Source organism: Notothenia coriiceps, unplaced genomic scaffold (genome assembly GCF_000735185.1).
Source record: "Notothenia coriiceps isolate Sejong01 unplaced genomic scaffold, NC01 NC01_scaffold00016677, whole genome shotgun sequence".
Classification (NCBI taxonomy): Eukaryota; Metazoa; Chordata; class Actinopteri; order Perciformes; family Nototheniidae; genus Notothenia; species Notothenia coriiceps.
In genome coordinates, this window is record NW_011349378.1 from 1 (window position 1) to 20,084 (window position 20,084).

Here is a 20,084-nt window from a genome sequence, read left to right on the forward strand (position 1 = left end):
CGCTCTCGAAGTTGCTGCCGGAGCCTGATAAATTCCACCGGCGGTCATACGATGGCTTAAGATGCCCTCACGAATGCCTTACAAAGGGCAAAATGGACACACGAAGTCAACACGAAAATGAACCTTCACAAAGGTCCTTACGGCAATGCTTTGTGATGCCAAAGATGTTGCCACCGCTCCCGAAATTGCTGGTGGCTTAAGATGCCCTCACGAATGGCCCGATGTTGTTACGATCAGAGCCGAATTTGAACATTTCCTTAATCGTGTGTCCATCGGGTGTCAATTTCGGGACAGTGTGACAGGGGCTTTAGAGATTGCATTTAAATCCAATATACGCACCTAATGGTTCATTAAGTCATTTCCACTGGCGTCACACTTCTGATAATCAGTAAACCATCACCTTTTTCATAGATTAATTTGCTTTACACCTCACTGGGCAGAAATGAGCCTCAGTAAAGTCGTAAAACTTGAAATTGGTTCAATAAAGTTTTGGAAGAAACAAGGAAAGAGATAAAGATGGTCATAATTGACTTATCTGTGTGTTTATTTCAGATTGGAATCATTGAGGGATATGTGAAAATGTTTACCGACCAACGCATCAAAACATTTGTGAAAGGAGGAGTTACAAATCCAAGGTTTTTTCTCTCAAAATGACACAAATAATCATTTCTGATGCTGTTTGGTGGTGATCACAGACACAGGCATTACAAGTAATCCTCTGTATTCGTTCAAACCCTCACTGCCGATGTACAAATGAAATACTTACAAGGACAGAATTGTCTCTAAGCTCAATTTTGAAGGAAAGATGGGATCTAGTTTGAGTATTAATGTGATGGTGTATTGATTTCTGAGGTAAGATTTTCTTGAGCTTGCTTCTCTGCAACAGGGGTCAGAGGTCAGGGCCAGTTTGAGTCGAGAGATGTTTGCCAATGCAGAGCCTGAACTGGATTTGTTTGGATTATTACAGCAGAGATCAAGAGCCTAAGCAAAGAAGTACTTCTACAGCAACATTGACTAAGTCTTAAAAATGAAATTCACATGTTTATATGTTTATACTTTATTCAACACAGGGGGAAATAAGGGTCTTTTGATAGTTAAACCATTTTACAACAACATAAATAAATACATATACATGAGAAATGTAAGTAAAATGTGCAATAACAGTGTTATCATCCAGCCTCAGTTGTATTCTGAGTTAAGCGATAATCAGTTTACGTTAGCATGCAAGCAAAACTAACACTGAGCATGCTAAACATAATTCTGTAATACCTAATATTATCCCTTTTTATGTATATTCTCTCTCGACAGGGGCTGTTTTCATCTGACTTCTCTTCTGGCATGTTTTTCGATTTTTCGACCAAGTTATTTCCATCACCCTTGCCCAGCATGCACATGGTAAGTATCCCAGATTATCTATTCCTCCTCAAAGAACACGGGGGATGCTGTACGTAGCTCTACTTTGACCAAGTGCTGGGGAAAACAATTTCCCTCCTTCTTCAAGAATTCACCTTTTTCTTCAGAGCCCCAAGACAGTTCAGTCGGTGTTTCTCAAACTTACACGTCTATAACTGAACTGTAGCTACAGTCAGTGAATCTCCAACCAGGAGGGATATACAACTTGAGTGAAGGCTGATGCTCACCTTCAGGTTCTTGTAGACAGGTGAACAGGAGGAAAAGTCTGGAGTCAAGAGAGGTTCCTGCACTCGGGTGATTTAGTTGCAATAAAATGTATTCATGACTCATGGTTTCGATTCCTTAGACCTTCATTTGGTGAGGCCGCTTGGGATATAATAGCTAGTTAATAGAAGAAAAATGAAGTACTCAGTAAAATGGCTAGTAATTAGCCAGAGGGAGCAAATATTGAGCTGCCACATAATGAAGGTGTCTAACATCCATCACTTTCAAATATTAGTTCTATAGTTTCTTAGCTTTAGGAAACATCGAAATAAATTGATTTTGTTAGAGTTAGGTTACAGACACGTACGAACTTTCACAAGCTTCACAAAAACATATTGACATGAGCTGAACACTTTAATTCAAAATGTGTAATGTTCACTGGTTTTAAAATTAAAGGTGCCATTTCACAAATTGAAGAACTGTTATTGTGAGTAGATAAGAAAATATATATCTGTGGATTATTTTACATTTCCCTAGGAATAACTCCCACTAATCGACCTCATTGCACAGAGATCTCTGACTACAGTTATGTAATAAAAGCTAACATCCGGAGCAGAATTGAGCTCATTCATTACTTTGCTTGAGTCAGCAGCGAAACTGTTTAAATTATATTCTCTCTGCAGCAATAACTTTTGACTTTTCAGTGTTTTTCTCCATATGTTCGCCACAATTGCTAACAGAAGCTCACATATCCATCTCTCCAGAGGGGCCTTGAGGAATCAGGAAATGAGACATTTTCACATCCTCAGTAGCAGATTGGTTACTTTGCCTAGCAATGACATGCTGAGGATGAGTCACATTGAGATCCAATACAAAGCATTGCCCTAATCATCCATCGAATGTAAATGTGCGTACATTTCTTATTTTAATCTGATTGTTTCATATAACCCCTGAAGCCCTGACGTTTACTATCTTTGAAACAACTGGAGAAAATTATCTACAGTAATATAAAAAAAATCTATCGTCTTCTTAAATAGGACAAGATATAAACCGGACAAAAGTAATTAAAACAATCCTGGCTTTCAGTTGAAATCAATCACCTTTACACAGACATTTCCACTTACAAATAAAGTATACAGTAAACAATGTAAGCCTTGTATTTTTTGTACATTTGCTGTACTTCTTTGGGTCCGACAAAACCACTGCTGTATGTCTACAATATATAGATGTGGGTCTTTTTCTGATGACAAAAGCCCACATGAAAATGTATGAGTAAATCCTTATTTTGACACAAACTGACTTGCAACCAAATGTGGCGATAAAGCATGTTATTACAGCAAAAAAGCATGAAATGTTGGTTATGCAATAACAATATTGGTTGTATTTGTTGATCTACAGTATTTGTATCTTGTCTTTATTTATTTTAGTGCCAACAGCCTATATATATTAACCTGTTAAGCCCCAAGGTCAGGGCATCTTAATATTTAAGAACCTATTAATGTGTTATACCAGATTAACGGACATAATCTCAGCTAACTGACAATACAAACAATTTAAAACAAAACACAAGTCTCATAAGAAGCATCTAAATGACCCCTTAGCGAAAAATGCTAACGGACTTTGGAACAGAACTCAAGCTAAAAGTACCCTTATTACTTATCGTAGCTGCACATACAAGATATCCGATTAAAGCTGAGGTTCCACAGATTATTTAGGTATTATATCATCACTGAGTGATCCGAACTAGCGACAGGCATCACAACACGTACCTTTACGGAGCTTTTACGGGAGATCGTCTCACCGTAGCTGTTAATCTGATCAAAAGATGTGTTCAATGGCATTAAAACGAGAAAAAAACGCGGCTGAATCGGTTGATCCATAGGTTGATAATGTGTCTTTGTAATAATCTTTTTCATTTATAATCCGAGAGCAAAAGTTAGCTGCTAATGGTAGCCACCAGAGTTATCGCAGCTTCCGGTCTTGGCTATGCGGCAGTCTAAAACACACACATTACCAAATAAGGACTATGTGGGAGTTCCCCTCGATTCCATTGGCTCTGAGGGTTAGAAAGAGATGTCACATGTCAAAATCCAGCAAGGGGGGCCAGATATATGGAAAATCCACCCAAATGGCCCCAGAAGAGTTTTTTTTTTGCTAAATCTATCTAAAAAGGTCAAATATAACTTGTTTTGCATCAATCCTGATACAGGGTACTTATTATGTGTTGTATTTTGGATTCCTAAAGCTTTTAGTCTACTAACCCATCATCCAAGGTTAGTTTTCACTAAGTACAAAATATTTTTTGGACGGGCACCATCATTTACAGTTTTTTACCATGTTCAATCTGAATTTTCTTTAAAATAAAAAAACATCTATATTGATTCTGACTTTTCTACATCCAACTCACAGGTTTATCATTACTTTGAAAATGTTTTTATTAATTTAACCCTTTTAGAAGGGAAGATATGGTCATTTGTTCTGGGAATGTCATTTTCGAGCCTGAAACCTGAAAAACAGGCTCGGGGCTTAACAGGTTAAGCCTATGGATACCATTGCTTATAGCTGAAGCCTATTCAACCTTTAGCAGAAGTATGTTGTTGTCTTAGACTTCAAGCGAATAAAGCAGTATGTTCTCGAGGGGTCACAGCATCACAGTGAGACAGATGCACCTCACACAGTTGTGCAATCTGTCGTCCAACAAACTTCACTGACTAAAATAATACTCAGTCAACAGCCTGTGATGCCAGTATTGTTGTGTGATAAAGAAGAGCTTCTTCTTTCCTGGCAGCCATACTGCAGGGGATCCTTTGGGAAGGAGATCTATAAATCAGACTGTGGGGCTAGATTGTGTAAAGCAGCATTGTTCACAGGTAATTAAAGCTATTTTCTATCCAACAAAATGTACGTGTTCAATAAAAGCTGTTATCAAGTGAATTAATAGGCAATGTAAAAAAAGAACAGCAGCATTCTGAGAGCTGCGTCCCAACTTTTTGTCATTTAGTTGGTTGTTTGAAAACTGCCGGCACTGGACCTTAGTCATCCTTTTCCTCTCCTGACCCTCTCTGAAAATGAAGTATGGTGCACAGTGAATAACCCCAGCTTAATGTAACCAGATGCATGTCCTTCCTCCTGCATCCCCTCCCCTCTGTTTCCCCCTCAGCTGCTCCAATGTCTGTTTACACTGAGTGACATTTAGCTAATTGGCCAAATCCCCTTAAAATATGAAAGACAAACAAATACAATTGATGCATTTTTTATTTCTTGACAAGGATGTGTTAATGATGAACAGTTTTGGACATAAGATTGTAGGCTGTTTGGCTGCCTGCAGGTTATTGTCATCGCTCTGTCATCTCATATTTTGTGTGTGTGCGCGCGCTCGTCTGTGGTGTGTCTGTGTGTGTGTGTGTGTGTGTGTGTGTGTGTGTGTGTGTGTGTGTGTGTGTGTGTGTGTGTGTGTGTGTGTGTGTCTGACTGACTGACTGACTGCGCGCCGCCTCTCATTCAGTGCGTGTGCATGAGTGTCCGCAAAGCCGCTGCTGCTCCTCTCCAGGCGCGCGTAGCGCATAACCATCCACAAACTTTGATGAGCCGTATCCTCCACCAAGGCAACAAAACAACCTAGGCTGAATACGTTTTTGAATTATTTTATATTCTGTTTCCGACAATCCGGGACGACCACGGTGAGTAACCTGCGAGCTTTGAATTACAGTGATCTTTTTCCTGAAAAGCTCCTGTTTGTTTTGCATGATTAGTAGTAAGTAAGTAGCTTGAGTGAAGGTGAAAGGCTGTCGTGCTTTTAAAGAAACGTTATGATTTCTTTTTTTATTCTAATCAGGATAAAAGTTATTTGTTTCCTTTATTATTATGTGCAGCTAGTGTAACCCCGTTGTTGAGCGCGATATCATTGTTGCCCTATGAGCATGTTTTCCAATCGAAAGTCTTATTTTGAAGCTTTTTTCTAAAACAATAAAGGTGTCGAGATGGAAAGCACTCCTGTTGAAATATTCAAAGAAGAGAATAAGTGCCTCTCCACGCTGCTGGACGACTGTCCGGTGAATTCTTCAGCCTGGGTGTCCGGATACTCCGAGAGCCGCAATGTGACCCGCAATGATAGCTGGGAGGCGGAACACATGTCCCCCATAATCCCCATCATCACTGCGGTCTACTCCTTGGTGTTTGTGGTCAGCTTGTTGGGCAACTGCCTGGTCATGTATGTGATCATCAGGTAAGAACGTTTTAAAGTAAAATCCATACAATAAATATATCTCACAATACGTTTATAGAATATTAAATTAGGAACATTAAGGTTACTTAGAGCTGTATTTTATACCTACATGATATTTGACAGGGACTTTTATTCTGGCACATACAAGAAGCTTAATTATGCCATGTGTTTTTGGAAAATACTGAAAACAACAGAGGTCCATGCTAAATAATGTGTTCCTCTGCAGTCACTGTAAACTTTATTACTTGTGGAGAAGGCACTGGCACCAACCCTTGGGCTTTCACAATGACCTCAAGGACATCTGGTCTTTGTCATCGTTCTATTAAGTGCCATGATTCTAAAGGTACTCTGCTAAAAGCCCATTTATACAGCTCATCCAAAGGGCTAGAATTTAATGTGCACGTTAAATGGCTATGATCTAACTCATTTACATATGCATATGCTTGTAAGGTAAAAACAGAAGCTGTATGTTGTCAAAGAAAGGTTAAGACAAATTCTGTCATTCAAATGTGGAACGCAATATAAATGATTGTGCCTCCTTCCAACCGACCCATTTTATGAATCTGCAGTATCAACCATCAAGCTGTAAAATACAACAACATTCTGTCAAATGTTCCCAGTCTTGTGGATATGATACTAACCATAGTTGAAATCTGTGGTGCTTTATCAGGCCGATAGCTTGCTCGCACCTCATTGGTTGTTATTTATTGTTTATGGGAGCCAACCAATCTCCACTGATGTAATGTGAAATGCAGTAGTGGCACCCAGAATGCTCTGTCGGTAGACAACAATTACCTCAAATCAGATTGATTGCAGCGCATGCCAAGTTTATCACTTTCAGTTACAGAAAGGACTGTACGTTTCTACGGTTGAGTTGCTCCGTGGAGGACGATGAAGCGGCAGTAAAAAGGTTTTATGTTGATTTAGTGTAAACAACATCTGGAATTGCCCTCATTTAAACACTCACAACGCCAACAGGCCGAATGTTACGTAAACGTTGAGCAATAAGCCATAAGTAGAAGTACTTGACAAGACAGTGCACCCTTTTATGGCTTTAAATGGTAGTGTTAAAGCATCTAATCAATAATTTTGCAAGAAAATGTTTAAAAAACAACTAGCCTTCAAATTAAAGGGGTTACGTTGGAGTGCTTTTCAGCTCATTGTTTTTGTTTATGTTGTGTTACCCCTCACACCTCTATTCAGTGTTGTTTCCAGTCACAGAATATATTCGCATTGGGAAGTTGATTTGCTGAAAAAAACCATATAATTCAACTTTCCCAGTATTTAGTTTTTTTTTTTTTTAAAGTACGTCGTCTACCCTGCAAATCATCATTAATGGCTTCATTCAAGGACTTTATCAATGGATACAAATACTTTAAGTCTGATTTTGAGTAAACATGCTGTATGTAATAACTCAATTAACATAAATAAAACGTGTATGTAGGCCATTCAAAAATCACCATGCATTAGAAAATGCAATTGTGAAGGACCTTATTTTAATCTCAATGAGTCATTGTATCCATAGGCACCACCACGATTACAAAATTGAAGCTTAAACAGTCATACTGCTTTAATGCTATCATTATTAAATGAACTGAAAACAAGTTGACCATAAATGACCTGCGAGCAGCACACTATACACAACAATAAAGTGTGAGTCAGAAAAATTACATTACGGATTCATAGAAGCATTGTGGACTAATGAACGATGTTTAATTCATAACAAGCCAAGAAGGCTAGCCATGTATTCAGTGGAAGGTACACTCTGGTCATCATAGGACAACCTTGTGCTCTGCATTTTTACAGGTACACGAAGATGAAGACAGCGACCAACATTTACATTTTCAATCTAGCTCTGGCTGATGCCCTCATCACCACCACCATGCCCTTCCAGAGCACGGACTACCTGTTGAACACCTGGCCCTTTGGTGAGGTGGTTTGCAAAGTGTTCATCTCCATCGACTACTACAACATGTTCATCAGTATCTTCACCCTCACCATGATGAGTGTGGATCGCTACGTGGCTGTGTGCCACCCTGTGAAAGCTCTGGATTTCCGCACTCCAATCAAAGCCAAGATGATCAACGTGTGCATCTGGATCTTGTCCTCAGCTGCGGGGATACCTGCTTTTATCCTCGGTGGCACCCAGACCAAGAGTGGTGAGGAAGTGCTTTCACGCACACTGAATAATAATAACTGACTTAATTAAAAAATGTAAATAAAATGTAAAGGGCGGTAATATATTCTATCCATTTGGCAGTGAAGAGTTTTCCATTAGCCACACATCATGCCTCGCACTTCCTGAAAAGAAAAAAAGTAGGGCTGAGTGCAAGATGTTCCCATATGCGTGAAGATTAGCATAACCGCTAATAGCAGGCAGAGTGGAATTTTATTTATGGTTAAGAGTCATTTCATTGCTTAATTCATATCTTCTCCTTCCCTTTTTCTTGCAGGAATAACTGAGTGTGCCTTGCAGTTCCCAGAGCCGTACGTGTACTGGGACACACTGATGAAGATCTGTGTGTTTGTCTTTGCTTTCGTGGTGCCTGTGCTCATCATCACTGTGTGCTACTCCCTCATGGTCCTGAGGCTGAAGAGCGTCCGAATGTTGTCCGGCTCCAGGGAGAAAGATCGCAACCTGCGGAGGATCACGCGTCTGGTGGTGGTCGTGGTGGCTGTGTTCGTGGTCTGCTGGACGCCCATTCACATTTTCGTCTTGGTTAAGGCGCTGGTGGGCGTACCTGAGACCACCGCCATCATGGCCGCCTACTTCTTCTGTGTGGCTCTGGGCTACACTAACAGCAGCCTGAACCCTGTCCTGTATGCCTTTCTAGATGAGAACTTTAAACGCTGCTTCAAAGACTTCTGCCTTTCGGCCAAACTGAAGGGGGAGAAGGCATCGGGGAGCAAGAAGATTGCAAGCAGCGTTCGGGAGGCCGCTGTTCCGTTGGAGAACACCGATGGGACTAGAAAGCCGGCATGACTAGCCGTGGAACTGTCTTCAATTTCCCACATCGGAAAAGAAGACTCACATGACCTTGGCATAACCCATGTCACATCAGCCATGTAGTTTTGACTTTTTTTTCATCATCACTTGGACATTGACCAGTGCCAATATTCATATGATATAACTTCAGAAAGCAATGGAAGGTTTTACATGATAAATTGTACTCCATTTTGATTTGATGTACCCTCATGAGAGTTGTTACATAGATTGTTCACTTAGTATCACACAGTATCAGAAACTAATACTTTAAATATTGCTGTGAATGGGCATCCCCAAATCATATGGCACATCCTGAAAAATATTGCATGTAGCCAGCATTTATTTCTCATTTAATGGACAAATCAGAAAAAAGACTGTAACAACATTGGCTCCTTGACATCAGTGTTTTAATGTTTTATGATCATTAAGTCACATTTTGTTTATGCGTTTCTCAAATTCAATCTATTTCTATCATTCCCTCCTATGTTTCTATAGCCAAATGTGCCTTTAATAGTCCAGGATAACACGGTTGTAGCGGCGATAAATTATTTTAGTAATGATAACTGAATGGGGTCAAACAGCCACTGCTTTTAAAGAAATGCAGTTAACATGTTAGCTTCATGAATCACTGACAGCAGATATGTGTCAAAATCCTTTTCACCTCTGTGAAATGTTCTGAATGACCACAATGTGAAAGAATTGATTCATGTTGGACTTTGAAGTCACTGGGAGGTAAACAAAAACCTCTGCCGCATCAAAGCAGCAGAGGTTTTATCGACGAATAAAGTTTGAAATCCTGGACTTGAATGTGCTTTTAAAATTGGACAGAGGGCTCTCTATCAGCTTTCACTCTGGTGTTGTTTCCAGATTGATAAGCTGTTTGATGTATGGTATATAGTCATGTGTGCTTTGTGTGGCTTTTACCATGACAACCTCAATAGTAATGTTCTCATCAATCTAACAACATAGCTGTTCAAACACGTTTTTCTCTTATAAGCTGTACATACATTATGTTGTATGGATAACAAAAGAGCTTTGCACAGACTAAATGAAGAAATACTGTATTTGTGGAATGTCAATGATCATTGCTATGATAGTATAAAGCAACATCTGCAGCCTGTGCTTGACGCCTGTGCCAAGCTGTCCTTTTGAATGTGCTGCAAATATACTCTGTATTATATAAACATAATGATTACTCATGGTATTAAGTCATCTATCTCATTAGAGGTCAGTAAGTATTAATGGATTTCAGTGATGCACTTAACTCCCATTCTGTGTCATTCTTATGTCCATAATCCAGAGCTTTATTGGTTTGTTAACAAATGTTTATGTATGACGGCATTACATTAGATAAAGCACAGAAGTTCTGTTTTTTGACAACTTAATAAGAGACATTATTATAAGAAACTCCACTGTGACCAAAACATCATTTGTTTTCTTTTCATTCTCTGTGCTTACTGTTTAAATTAGCTGCTGCTGTATATTGGCATGGTCATCTGTCATCCATCAGAAGACACATTGATCAAATCGTTCTGTGTGTGACTTGCTCAATATTAAATTAAGTTTAAAAAACCCACATTGATTCTTTTTTCTTGTCAGTTTTCATTTGTGAAGTCTTGGTAGTGGGTGACACTCTCCCTAGAGGCTGCTGGAACGTCCATCTATGTTTGCATTGAATCATTTATTTGAATACCTTATACAAAAACGAACATGAAGAGCAGTTTTTACCTTTTATTTTTTCCTTACAGAGTTTCAGTGTGAGGTCGACGATCCTCCTGCAGGTGTAGATTCGGGGTTTTACTGTATGACCACAGCTCCCTCCAGAGGATACAACATGCCATTATTAAAGTGTAGAGTAATCAATAGAAACTAATTATGCTCTGATTGATAGTTTCATACACAGAACAATTATAATTGTGTTATAAAAGTGCTATTAACAAACCAGCTTCTCTTTGCAATGTGTACATTATTGATGGCCCCATGATGTGCTGTTTTGTGAGCACATTTTTAGACCTATGCAACATTCAAGCACAACAAAACCTGAAATATGGAATGTTTTTCCTTAAAAACCTTATTTGGAGTTTCTATATTGTTCTTTATTTAAATTGTCACCTTTCTTTGTTGTTACATACTTCATTCAGGTGCAGTGGAAGGGGAAAAAGTCATTGAAACCCCATCCCTATGTGTTATTGTATATTTAAGATTGAGTGTTTAGATATCTTTAAATATCACATTATGTTGTAAATGCCCAAAAATATATAAGTTACACAATATTGTTTAGGGACAAACATACATAACAAATCATCTAAACATGAACAAAAGACAAACTGCTGTTTGTAGGGTGTGACTGAGATCTATACATCAATGGACTGAATGAGCAATGATCATGTGACTTCTCTGACGTCATCCCACAGTCTCTTCCGGGTGTTTTGGTGTTTTCCCTCAGCTGGACGTCGGACGGTGACAGCGAGCTAACGAAGATAAAAGCCTTAATTTTTTGCCAAAATGAACCGACTTTTTGGAAGAGGAACACCCAAGGGTCCACCACCGAACCTTACGGACTGCATAGGGAGTGTAAGTATAATCCAGAAATAACTTTATTGACGCTGTCTCGAACAAAGTAAACAAAGATGGTTCCCCTCTCGGCTGGCTAAGCTAACTGCTAGCTCACTTTTATGAGCAGTAAACAGGCCTAAGTGTGCCATATGTACTGCCATTATGTCATTATAAACGAGCCTAATGGTTAATAGTTGTTGCTTTACTGATGAAAGTAAGTATAATCCCACTTGGCGTGTATTCCCACACACAATGTGTGGCTAGTATCGGTCGATAAACAAGGGTTTTAAACGAAACAATCGATGTATCTGTTAACGCAATGTATCAGAATATTGTATTCTGAGCAGGAATTTGAGCCATATAAGTGGCACTCTCCCGAAACCATGTCTCTCTCTGAATGAAATGGCTGACATCAACCAGTTGTACAGGTTATATGTCTGGGCAGAGCTATTTTTAGCCAATAGAAGGTAAATGGGTTTGCTGGTTATCACTCTATCAGCCTCAATTCAGCTTCTGTGTAGTGCACTTAATGTAAAAGCCCTCTTTCCAATGTAACAGTTAGTTAGACCTGGCTATTGGCTTTTAAGATTAGCATCCTGTCATTCATTAAAAGTGGATGTACTTATCATGTGTTTTATTATTTGAAGGTTGATTCTCGGACGGAGTCCACTGACAAGAAGATTGCCAGACTAGATGCTGAGTTAGTGAAGTACAAGGACCAGATGAAGAAGATGAGAGACGGGCCCTCAAAGGTAAGATTCATTTCCCAATGATGCTGTAACACAAAAAGTCTTTAGCATGTTGACAGCTAGGACCAAATTCTATTCTAATTTTTGTATAAAGTGAGCATTCACACACATGTATTCCTATATTTGTGTTTTTCTTATAACAGACATATGCTACGAAAGGCAGAGCTCAAAACCTGTGTGTACATGGACAGTTGGCTATTATAAAAGACACTATTTTGATGCTGTACTGTATGGATCACTGAATACAGATCTTGTATTTTTATAACATTATATTTGGCTGACGCTTTTATCCAAAGCGACTTACAATAAGTGCAAAAAACATAGAGATTCAAACTCCGAACAACAAGCAAAGTGCAGATATATTATCTTCAACCAGGTCATGCCATTTGAAGTGCTGGTGAATTAGTTTTAAAGTGCTTTTTTACTTATAGATATATAGAATGGGAGGGATGAAACCCCTCTTTAATGGTCACACATGTCAAAGCACACAGTCAAACAGTGAAATGTGGCCTCTGCATTTTAACCCATCCTATAACCAGGAGTCTAGTACTAGGAGCAGTGGGCAGCTATTGTACAGCGCCCGGGGAGCAATGGGAGTGGAGGGGGGAAGGGGATTGTCCGGTGCCTTGCTCAAGGGCACCACGGCAGGGCGACTTGAACCGGCGACCCTACGGCTCACAGTCCAAGCCCCTACTGACTGTGCCACTGTCGGCATATATATATAAATATATATATATATGTATTGCTAGAGGCCCACAGGGCCATCTCCCAAAATCCTTAATGTCATGCACTGTATATGTATTTATATAAATGTATTTTCTTTATTATTATTATTATTTTTACAATAATTGAATTGCCAAACAGAAAGTTGTCTCAACAAAGAAGAAGTGTTGCAGATGTTTATTTAAATCAGAAACAATATGATCAATAATTGAATCAATACAACTTACTCTTACAGTTGTCCAGTTCATGTTTGGTGTTGATCTTCTGTTGATATCCTTTGTGAAATATACTCACTCATTTTCTCATTTAACAGAACATGGTCAAGCAAAAGGCTCTGAGAGTTCTGAAGCAGAAGCGAATGTAAGTGCTCTAATTTCCAATATTTTCCTTATCAACCAGAGTTATTCTTAACATCAACTGATGTGAAAGTCTAATTTATATAATTATTTTGTCTTCCAGGTACGAGGGCCAGAGAGATAACCTCATGCAGCAGTCGTTCAACATGGAGCAGACAAACTACTCAATCCAGACCCTTAAAGACACTAAAACCACAGTAAGAGAGTTCCTTTTCTACTGGACGTCTTCACACATAGAATCATAATTACAGACGGAAATGGCTCTTCGTGCTAACATGTGCTTTTTCCTTTCAGGTTGATGCCATGAAAGTCGGCCTCAAAGACATGAAGAAAGCCTACAAGCATGTGAAAATTGATCAGATTGAGGTATTAAATGTAATGTGAGAGCCATATTTGCTATCAAGTGTCGGCTATAACCAGCATAAGTGATATCAGCATATAATATGGTGTCATACATTAAGTCCAATAGAATCTGTCAGTGCTGACAGATGAAATGCAACAACACTTTTTATTTATTTATTCAGGATCTGCAAGATGAACTCGGAGACATGATGGAGGACGCCAATGAAATCCAGGAGGCGATGGGCAGAAGCTACGGCACACCTGACATCGATGAGGACGACTTGGAAGCGGGTCAGTAAAACAGTTCTTTATCCCTGATTTCATTTCAATGTATGAAATAAGTTGTAGTGTACAGATCATGAAGAACATTTGTGATAATATCCAGTAGTACTTTAAGTCATCTATGCCTCTCTATCATATCCAGGGCATCTAGTCTAGACCCAACATTGGGGATTGTACTTTGTCCATAATTTACATAATGATTAATAGCTCATTACCCAGATTTTTTTTTTAATAAATAGTTGTCTTGTCGCCCTTCCTTTCTATGAGGTGATAGTCCTAAAGGTGGCTGCTGTTTGTAATGTTGAACTGTGTGTGTGTCCACAGAGCTGGACGCGTTGGGAGATGAGCTCCTGATGGACGAGGACAGCTCCTACCTGGACGAGGCTTCCACGGCTCCTTCCATCCCAGAGGGCATGCCCGGCGACAAGTCCGTCAACAGGGTACTTCAGTTTGATAATATGAACAGGTTTTCTGATGTGTCTACTGTCAGACCTTTCATTCATAGGCTTTCTTCTTCTGTTTCAGGATGGTGTCCTGGTGGACGAGTTCGGCCTTCCTCAGATTCCCGCTACATAAGAGCAATCAGGATGCTCGTGCTAGTTTTACATGTATCATAGCCTTTTGTATGTACCCAACTGACACTCCTAGCCTTATAATGCATAATCATAAACCAAAGCATCTGCTGTTGAATGCATTTTGGAAACTAATGTCAAGTCAGGCATCTTTAATTAAAAGTTGTGATTATTATTTTGAGTGTGCTCATATCGTATGCATCTGAATTGGATTCTCTTAACTTTGTACAGTTTCGGCAGCGTTTGTTGCCAAGAACTAAATAAATTATATTTTTCAAAGACTACAACCAAGTCATTTAAAAGTCATTTAATTGTTAAATTAATTTTGTGAAAGTGCATAATAAAAATACATTTCATTTATATACATTTATTTGAAAAAAATAAATACAAATTCCTTTATAGAAGAAAGGGCTAAAAAGACAATCCCAGCCTACAGAGTGACATCATCACCAGTTCATCCTGTACGTGTGAGGGAAGATCTTTTGGTGCAGATACTCCATGGCACCTCTCTTATTTCGCAGTTGTTCAAACTCATAGTAAGGAACCTAGGAAGAAAATAAACGTTTTCAGTCATTTCATTCGGACAAGAGATACACAATGACATGGTTGAACAGTGATAAGTCCTGAGACACTTGTATTGTATGACCGATGTTGGAATAAGTCATTTAAAGGGATGAAAATCAGGCAGAGAAAACAAACAAACTGCTGAATCACTTAAGAATATGTAAGATGAAGGTCTAACCTGAACAACTTCATATCCCAGAAGCCTCAGGTGTCTCTGCTTGGTAGCCTCTTTTCCAAGTAGTTGCCTCTTGTTTGTAGTAAACCTCTTTTGTCCGTCGATACAAAGAGCTATCCTGTAACATCCATGAAAAGAAACAGTGCAATGTGTTTTAAATGATGAACATCAGAATCATTTTTCTATTTAGTGTAGCAACCTCTTTCAATAATAAACGACTGACCTTTTGTGGACGTCATTATTATGACTGGCAGGCAGCACAAACCCCTCTCCATCAAGTTTGATCTCCACATCTTCAAAAACAAAGAAGTAGTTGACGTTAAGCCCCTGGAAAGAATCTTATGAGACATAGGATCTAACAGATGTTGTGTTACCCAGTGTGTAGCAGTACGGTGTCAAAACTTGAGATCCAAAGTATGACCGAGCGCCGAGCAAATCCACCAGTCCATTTTTCACAGAGTTGTACAGCTGTATGTCCACTGGCATTTCCATAGAGCGTCCGGATGTGAGGAAAGACTTGACCCGGTAGCTGGGGTGGAGCCTGGGACCCTGAGGAGAGGACAGAGAAAGTGTAAAGACACAGATGGAAACCATTTTGTTATTACTTTACAACTAAATCCACCCCATGTCCATTTGTAGTAGATTTTGTTCTGAATTAGATCTGTTTTGAGGTTGTATTCTTTTTGTCTCTGGGAAAGTCACATGTTCAGGTTTTAGTCACGGATAACTGATGTGCACTGAGCCTTACATACTGGTGGCATGTTAAGTAAGAGGGTGTGTATTCAGGTTTGTGGCTGTGCATTATTCCTTTGTCATTCTGTTGAACTGAGGCCTGTACTACGAAGCCGGTTCAACCTAACCTGGATATGTTTGAGTTAGCCGGCTGGCAAAACATACGCGCTCTCGCTAAACGGTCCTACGATGCTGGTTATCAAGTGGATCGCTCAAGCCAGCCGTGCCCTATTTAGTTAGGTGCGCGTTCACATGAAAGGGGTGGTATTTGGAGCATTCGACCAATCGTACACTCGGAACAGATGCGTTTTCAGTTTGTGACAGANAGGTAATATTCTATTAATTTTCACGTTCATACAGTCAGTTGATTTTTACCGGCCATCTTTCCTGCAACGGCAGTTTAAACTGTATTTCCTTTCTCCTGTAATATGACTTAATAGCTTTAAACTCTGCACACTGAGATCTGATTGGTCAGCAGGCAGTGCTTTCACTGAGTTGATCTCTTAGCCTGCAACCTAACCTGCTCCGGAGCAGGTTAGCCGCTCAGTATAAGTTACCATGGAGATCTAGCCCGCTAAAAAGAGAACCAGCGTCGTAGGACCGGAAACCCCGAGTTTTCCCTGAAGTTAGCCGGCTAAACAAAAATCCTGCTTCGTAGTACAGGCCTCTGGCCTCATCTTTAACTTGTCTAACTGTTGAAACATGTTTACCTTGTAGTTAGGACACTCCAGCTTCAAAGTCATGTAGAGCTGGGTCAGCTGTGCCTTGGCGATCCGGTCCAGTCCCGTGCTCTGCTCTGAAACACAGTACAATCTAATTTAGTCTATTGTTTGAACGATAATGGCCAAATGATAGAATGATTACGGGACAAACGTAAAACCTGCAACATGAGATAGGTTGAATAACATAGAGGTTGTGTTGCTGGTGTTTGACAGGATGTTTTACCTTGCAGTTCCTGTAGAAAGAAATTGTTGAAAACTTTGGGGACAAAATTAACAGGGAACCTCTCCACCAGGGTGCAGGAGTGGAGCAGGTTGAGCAGCGTTCGGGGCTGAAAGTGCGACAAGCGTGTACGCAGGATGGTCTCAACTTTCCTGAACACATCTCCTGCGTTGGGAGGAACGTAGCCGAGTTTCCCGAGAGCCATGATCTGCCTCGTCACCTGGCTGGTGCTGTAGTCGTCCGCTCGGTACACAAAGCTCTCTGCAATGGCGTCTAACACAGTCTCTGACAGGATGTTCCTCTGGCCAAAGAACTGCATCACCTTGGTTACTGTCTCAGGGTGGGATGTGAAGGCCATTTGGGGAACATACCTCTCCATTGCCTCCACAAAGTAATGATCGCTGTGACCAAAGTACATTAGGGCCCCGAGCACAGCGGTGAGTTCATCGTCTGTGAAGTGGGGGACATGGCGGACGGACTGCTTGCAAAGACTGATGACAAGAGGCATGGCCTGCAGCTCCTTCAGGGACACCAGAGCACCAAGCAGCCCGCTGACAGCAGGAGGGTCCATGGAATAGGTCACTTTCATGGCGTGGCTGTGCATTGCGTTCAGCAGGTGACGGTATTTCCCATCCTGACCCACGCCACCTTGCACCAACATATAAGCAGCGATGAGATCTTCAAGGCTCCAATCGGCAGGCTTCTGCTTCTGGATTTGCTTCATCACCTGCTCCAGCATCACACAGCTGGACCCCCCTATAGCCAGCATGGCCTGGCCCAGGTTACACAGCTGCCTCACGCTCATCTGCCCTCTGTCCAGCCTCTCCTGGCTTTCAGACACCAGCCGCACCATCAGCGTGCTCCAAGGGTCCAAGAAGAGGCGAGTGCCAGCCAAGAGTGTGGATACTATCCCAGCATCAGTCAGCCACCCAGACTCCTTCTCCAGCTGGAAGCACAGGGCTCGCATGGTGTCGTTCTCCAGCACCGTGGGGTCCTTCAGGGAGGCACCTTCCTGCTCCAGGTCGGCCACACGGTGAAGTGCTTCAGCAGCCATGGTGTCAGACATGATCTCCACGGAGCGCAGCAGTTTGAAGACCTGCCGGGATGAGGAGCAGTTTGTGAGGCGCTGCTGGAAGGCCCGATGCCTCTGCAGCGGTGGGTTGGTGCAGCCGGGTCAGACGGAATCGAGGGGATGAGTCTTTTTGGAGACCCACAGAGTTGCTGGCGAAGAAGGATGGCTCCTTAACGATGGTGGTCAGGTTTCTTATCCCATACTCCGATTGGAGCTTCTTGCTGCTGGATGAGGTGAACACGTAGCCTAGGACATGAGGACTGGCCTTCACTCCTGGTCCTCAGCAGCCTGGAGGGGAGCACAGGTCCAACCGGAGGATAACGGAGAATCCCGAACTGCCCGAGCAGCGGAAATCTCTGGATCAGCTTCAGGGCCATGACCCTGCATCAGGAATCTTCAGACCTAACTGAAACAAGAAACACAAGAAATCTTTTTTCCAGGATTGCTTTGGTCATGGTCATGGTCTCTCTCTCACACACACACACACACACACACACACACACACACACACACACACACACTATGTAAGTAATTCAGAGAACATTCTACAGGCAGAACTTAGATCCCTTCGTCGTTACTCTGCTGTCAACTTACAAAAGATCAACCTTGACGTATCTGTTAGCTAACGTTAGCTACTTAGCTGCTAGCTTCCGAACTAGAGTGTATGACTCGCCCTGTACGAAGGTTGACACTTTAGCTTACGGTATTAAATAAAACACTACACGAAGAGGTGAAAACGCCAAAAAGTATACCTGGACATTCATACGAAGGTACAGGCTCACAGCACCAGTGTCAGCCAAGATGCTGTCGTAACGTGGTTCCGTAAGAACAATGAGGCGTTCAGGGCACCTCGTTTTTCTGCAGTTGATGAATGTTATGACTCGGGCTGAACGCATTTCATGCGGTATTTGGTAGGAGGGATATTGACAATGTAAAGTTACCAGAAATATTGCTAAACAAAGTTAGGTAGTGTTTCTGTAGCAGAACAAAGGGCGAGGCAGGTGTCCATACGTGCCACAACATGAAGATTTTATAAACCTTTTCAAATTTGATGGACATTATTATTTGTCTTGTAAATCCTGTCTGAACCGACAGCATTAGAAGGCAGCACCATGACGCGAAAAATCATGCTGGAAATGTTCATTCAAATATACAGTCTATGGTTCAGATATATACTGTATGATTAACCGGAGGACAAAACACAAAAACAGATTGTAAAAGTAAAGTGTGCCAATACATTTATAAAAATGTCAATTTGAAAAGATACCGAAGAGGATTAAGAAAAGGCATAGTATAGTATTTGAAAAAAAACCAGTATATTTTCAAGATCTATAATTTATCATAGAATAGTGTATCAAGGAATAAAAAAAAAAGTCATAGTATAGCATGTCCTACATTTTGAAAAAAGTAATTTTATAGCATGTAAAAAATATATAAAATGGTAATAGGAAAGAATATTAAAATATCATTAAAAAAGTCCCATTGTTGAAATATAATGGCTAGTACACTGAACAAAAATAAAAATGCAACCCTTTTGTTTTTGCTCCCATCTTTCATGAGATGAACTCAAAGATCTAAAACATTTTCTATATACACAAAATAACCATTTATCTCAAATATGGTTCACAAATCTGAAAAGATCTGTGATAGTGAGCACTTCTCCTTTGCCGAGATAATCCATCCCACCTGTGTGGCATATCAAGATGCTGATTAGACAGCATGATTATTGCACAGGTGTGCCTTAGGCTGGCCACAATAAAAGGCCCCTCTGAAACGTGCAGTTTTGCTTTATTGGGGGGGTCTGGGGGGGTGTCAGTATCTGGAATGACCACCGTTTGCCTCACGCAGTGCAACACATCTCCTTCGCATAGAGTTGATCAGGTTGTTGATTGTGGCCGGTGGAATGTTGGTCCACTCCTCTTCAATGGCTGTGCTAAGTTGCTGGATATTGGCAGGAACTGGAACACGCTGTCGTATACGCCGATCCAGAGCATCCCAAACATGCTCAATGGGTGACATGTCAGGGTTAGGGTTAGGGTTAGGGTTAAACTGACTGGTTTTCAGACCCCCCCAATAAAGAAAAACTGCACGTTTCAGAGTGGCCTTTTATTGTGGCCAGCCTAAGGCACACCTGTGCAATAATCATGCTGTCTAATCAGCATCTTGATATGCCACACCTGTGAGGTGGGAT

At 40.8% G+C, this 20,084-nt stretch overlaps 3 protein-coding genes across 3 annotated transcripts; 2 read left to right on the top strand and 1 right to left on the bottom strand.

The window, feature by feature from the left end:
- The first annotated feature begins 5,118 nt into the window (after positions 1–5,118).
- On the top strand, positions 5,119–10,369 carry LOC104949654 (delta-type opioid receptor-like). Its single transcript, XM_010776045.1, has 4 exons — positions 5,119–5,297; positions 5,590–5,842; positions 7,649–8,001; positions 8,296–10,369. The coding sequence occupies exons 2-4, from the start codon at positions 5,598–5,600 to the stop codon at positions 8,823–8,825; spliced, it is 1,128 nt and encodes a 375-aa protein (XP_010774347.1). The 5' UTR covers positions 5,119–5,297; positions 5,590–5,597; the 3' UTR covers positions 8,826–10,369.
- Positions 10,370–11,235: 866 nt separating this feature from the next.
- On the top strand, positions 11,236–14,690 carry chmp5b (charged multivesicular body protein 5b). The gene is made up of 8 exons (XM_010776047.1): positions 11,236–11,402; positions 12,032–12,136; positions 13,170–13,216; positions 13,316–13,409; positions 13,507–13,578; positions 13,737–13,845; positions 14,161–14,276; positions 14,362–14,690. The coding sequence occupies exons 1-8, from the start codon at positions 11,334–11,336 to the stop codon at positions 14,410–14,412; spliced, it is 663 nt and encodes a 220-aa protein (XP_010774349.1). The 5' UTR covers positions 11,236–11,333; the 3' UTR covers positions 14,413–14,690.
- Positions 14,467–18,734, bottom strand: LOC104949655 (FAST kinase domain-containing protein 3-like). Its single transcript, XM_010776046.1, is given in 9 exon segments — positions 14,467–14,953; positions 15,151–15,265; positions 15,371–15,440; positions 15,522–15,696; positions 16,590–16,675; positions 16,825–17,965; positions 17,967–18,144; positions 18,146–18,299; positions 18,646–18,734. Coding segments are annotated over 8 exon segments (1,989 nt in total). The 5' UTR covers positions 18,271–18,299; positions 18,646–18,734; the 3' UTR covers positions 14,467–14,854.
- Positions 18,735–20,084: the final 1,350 nt, after the last annotated feature.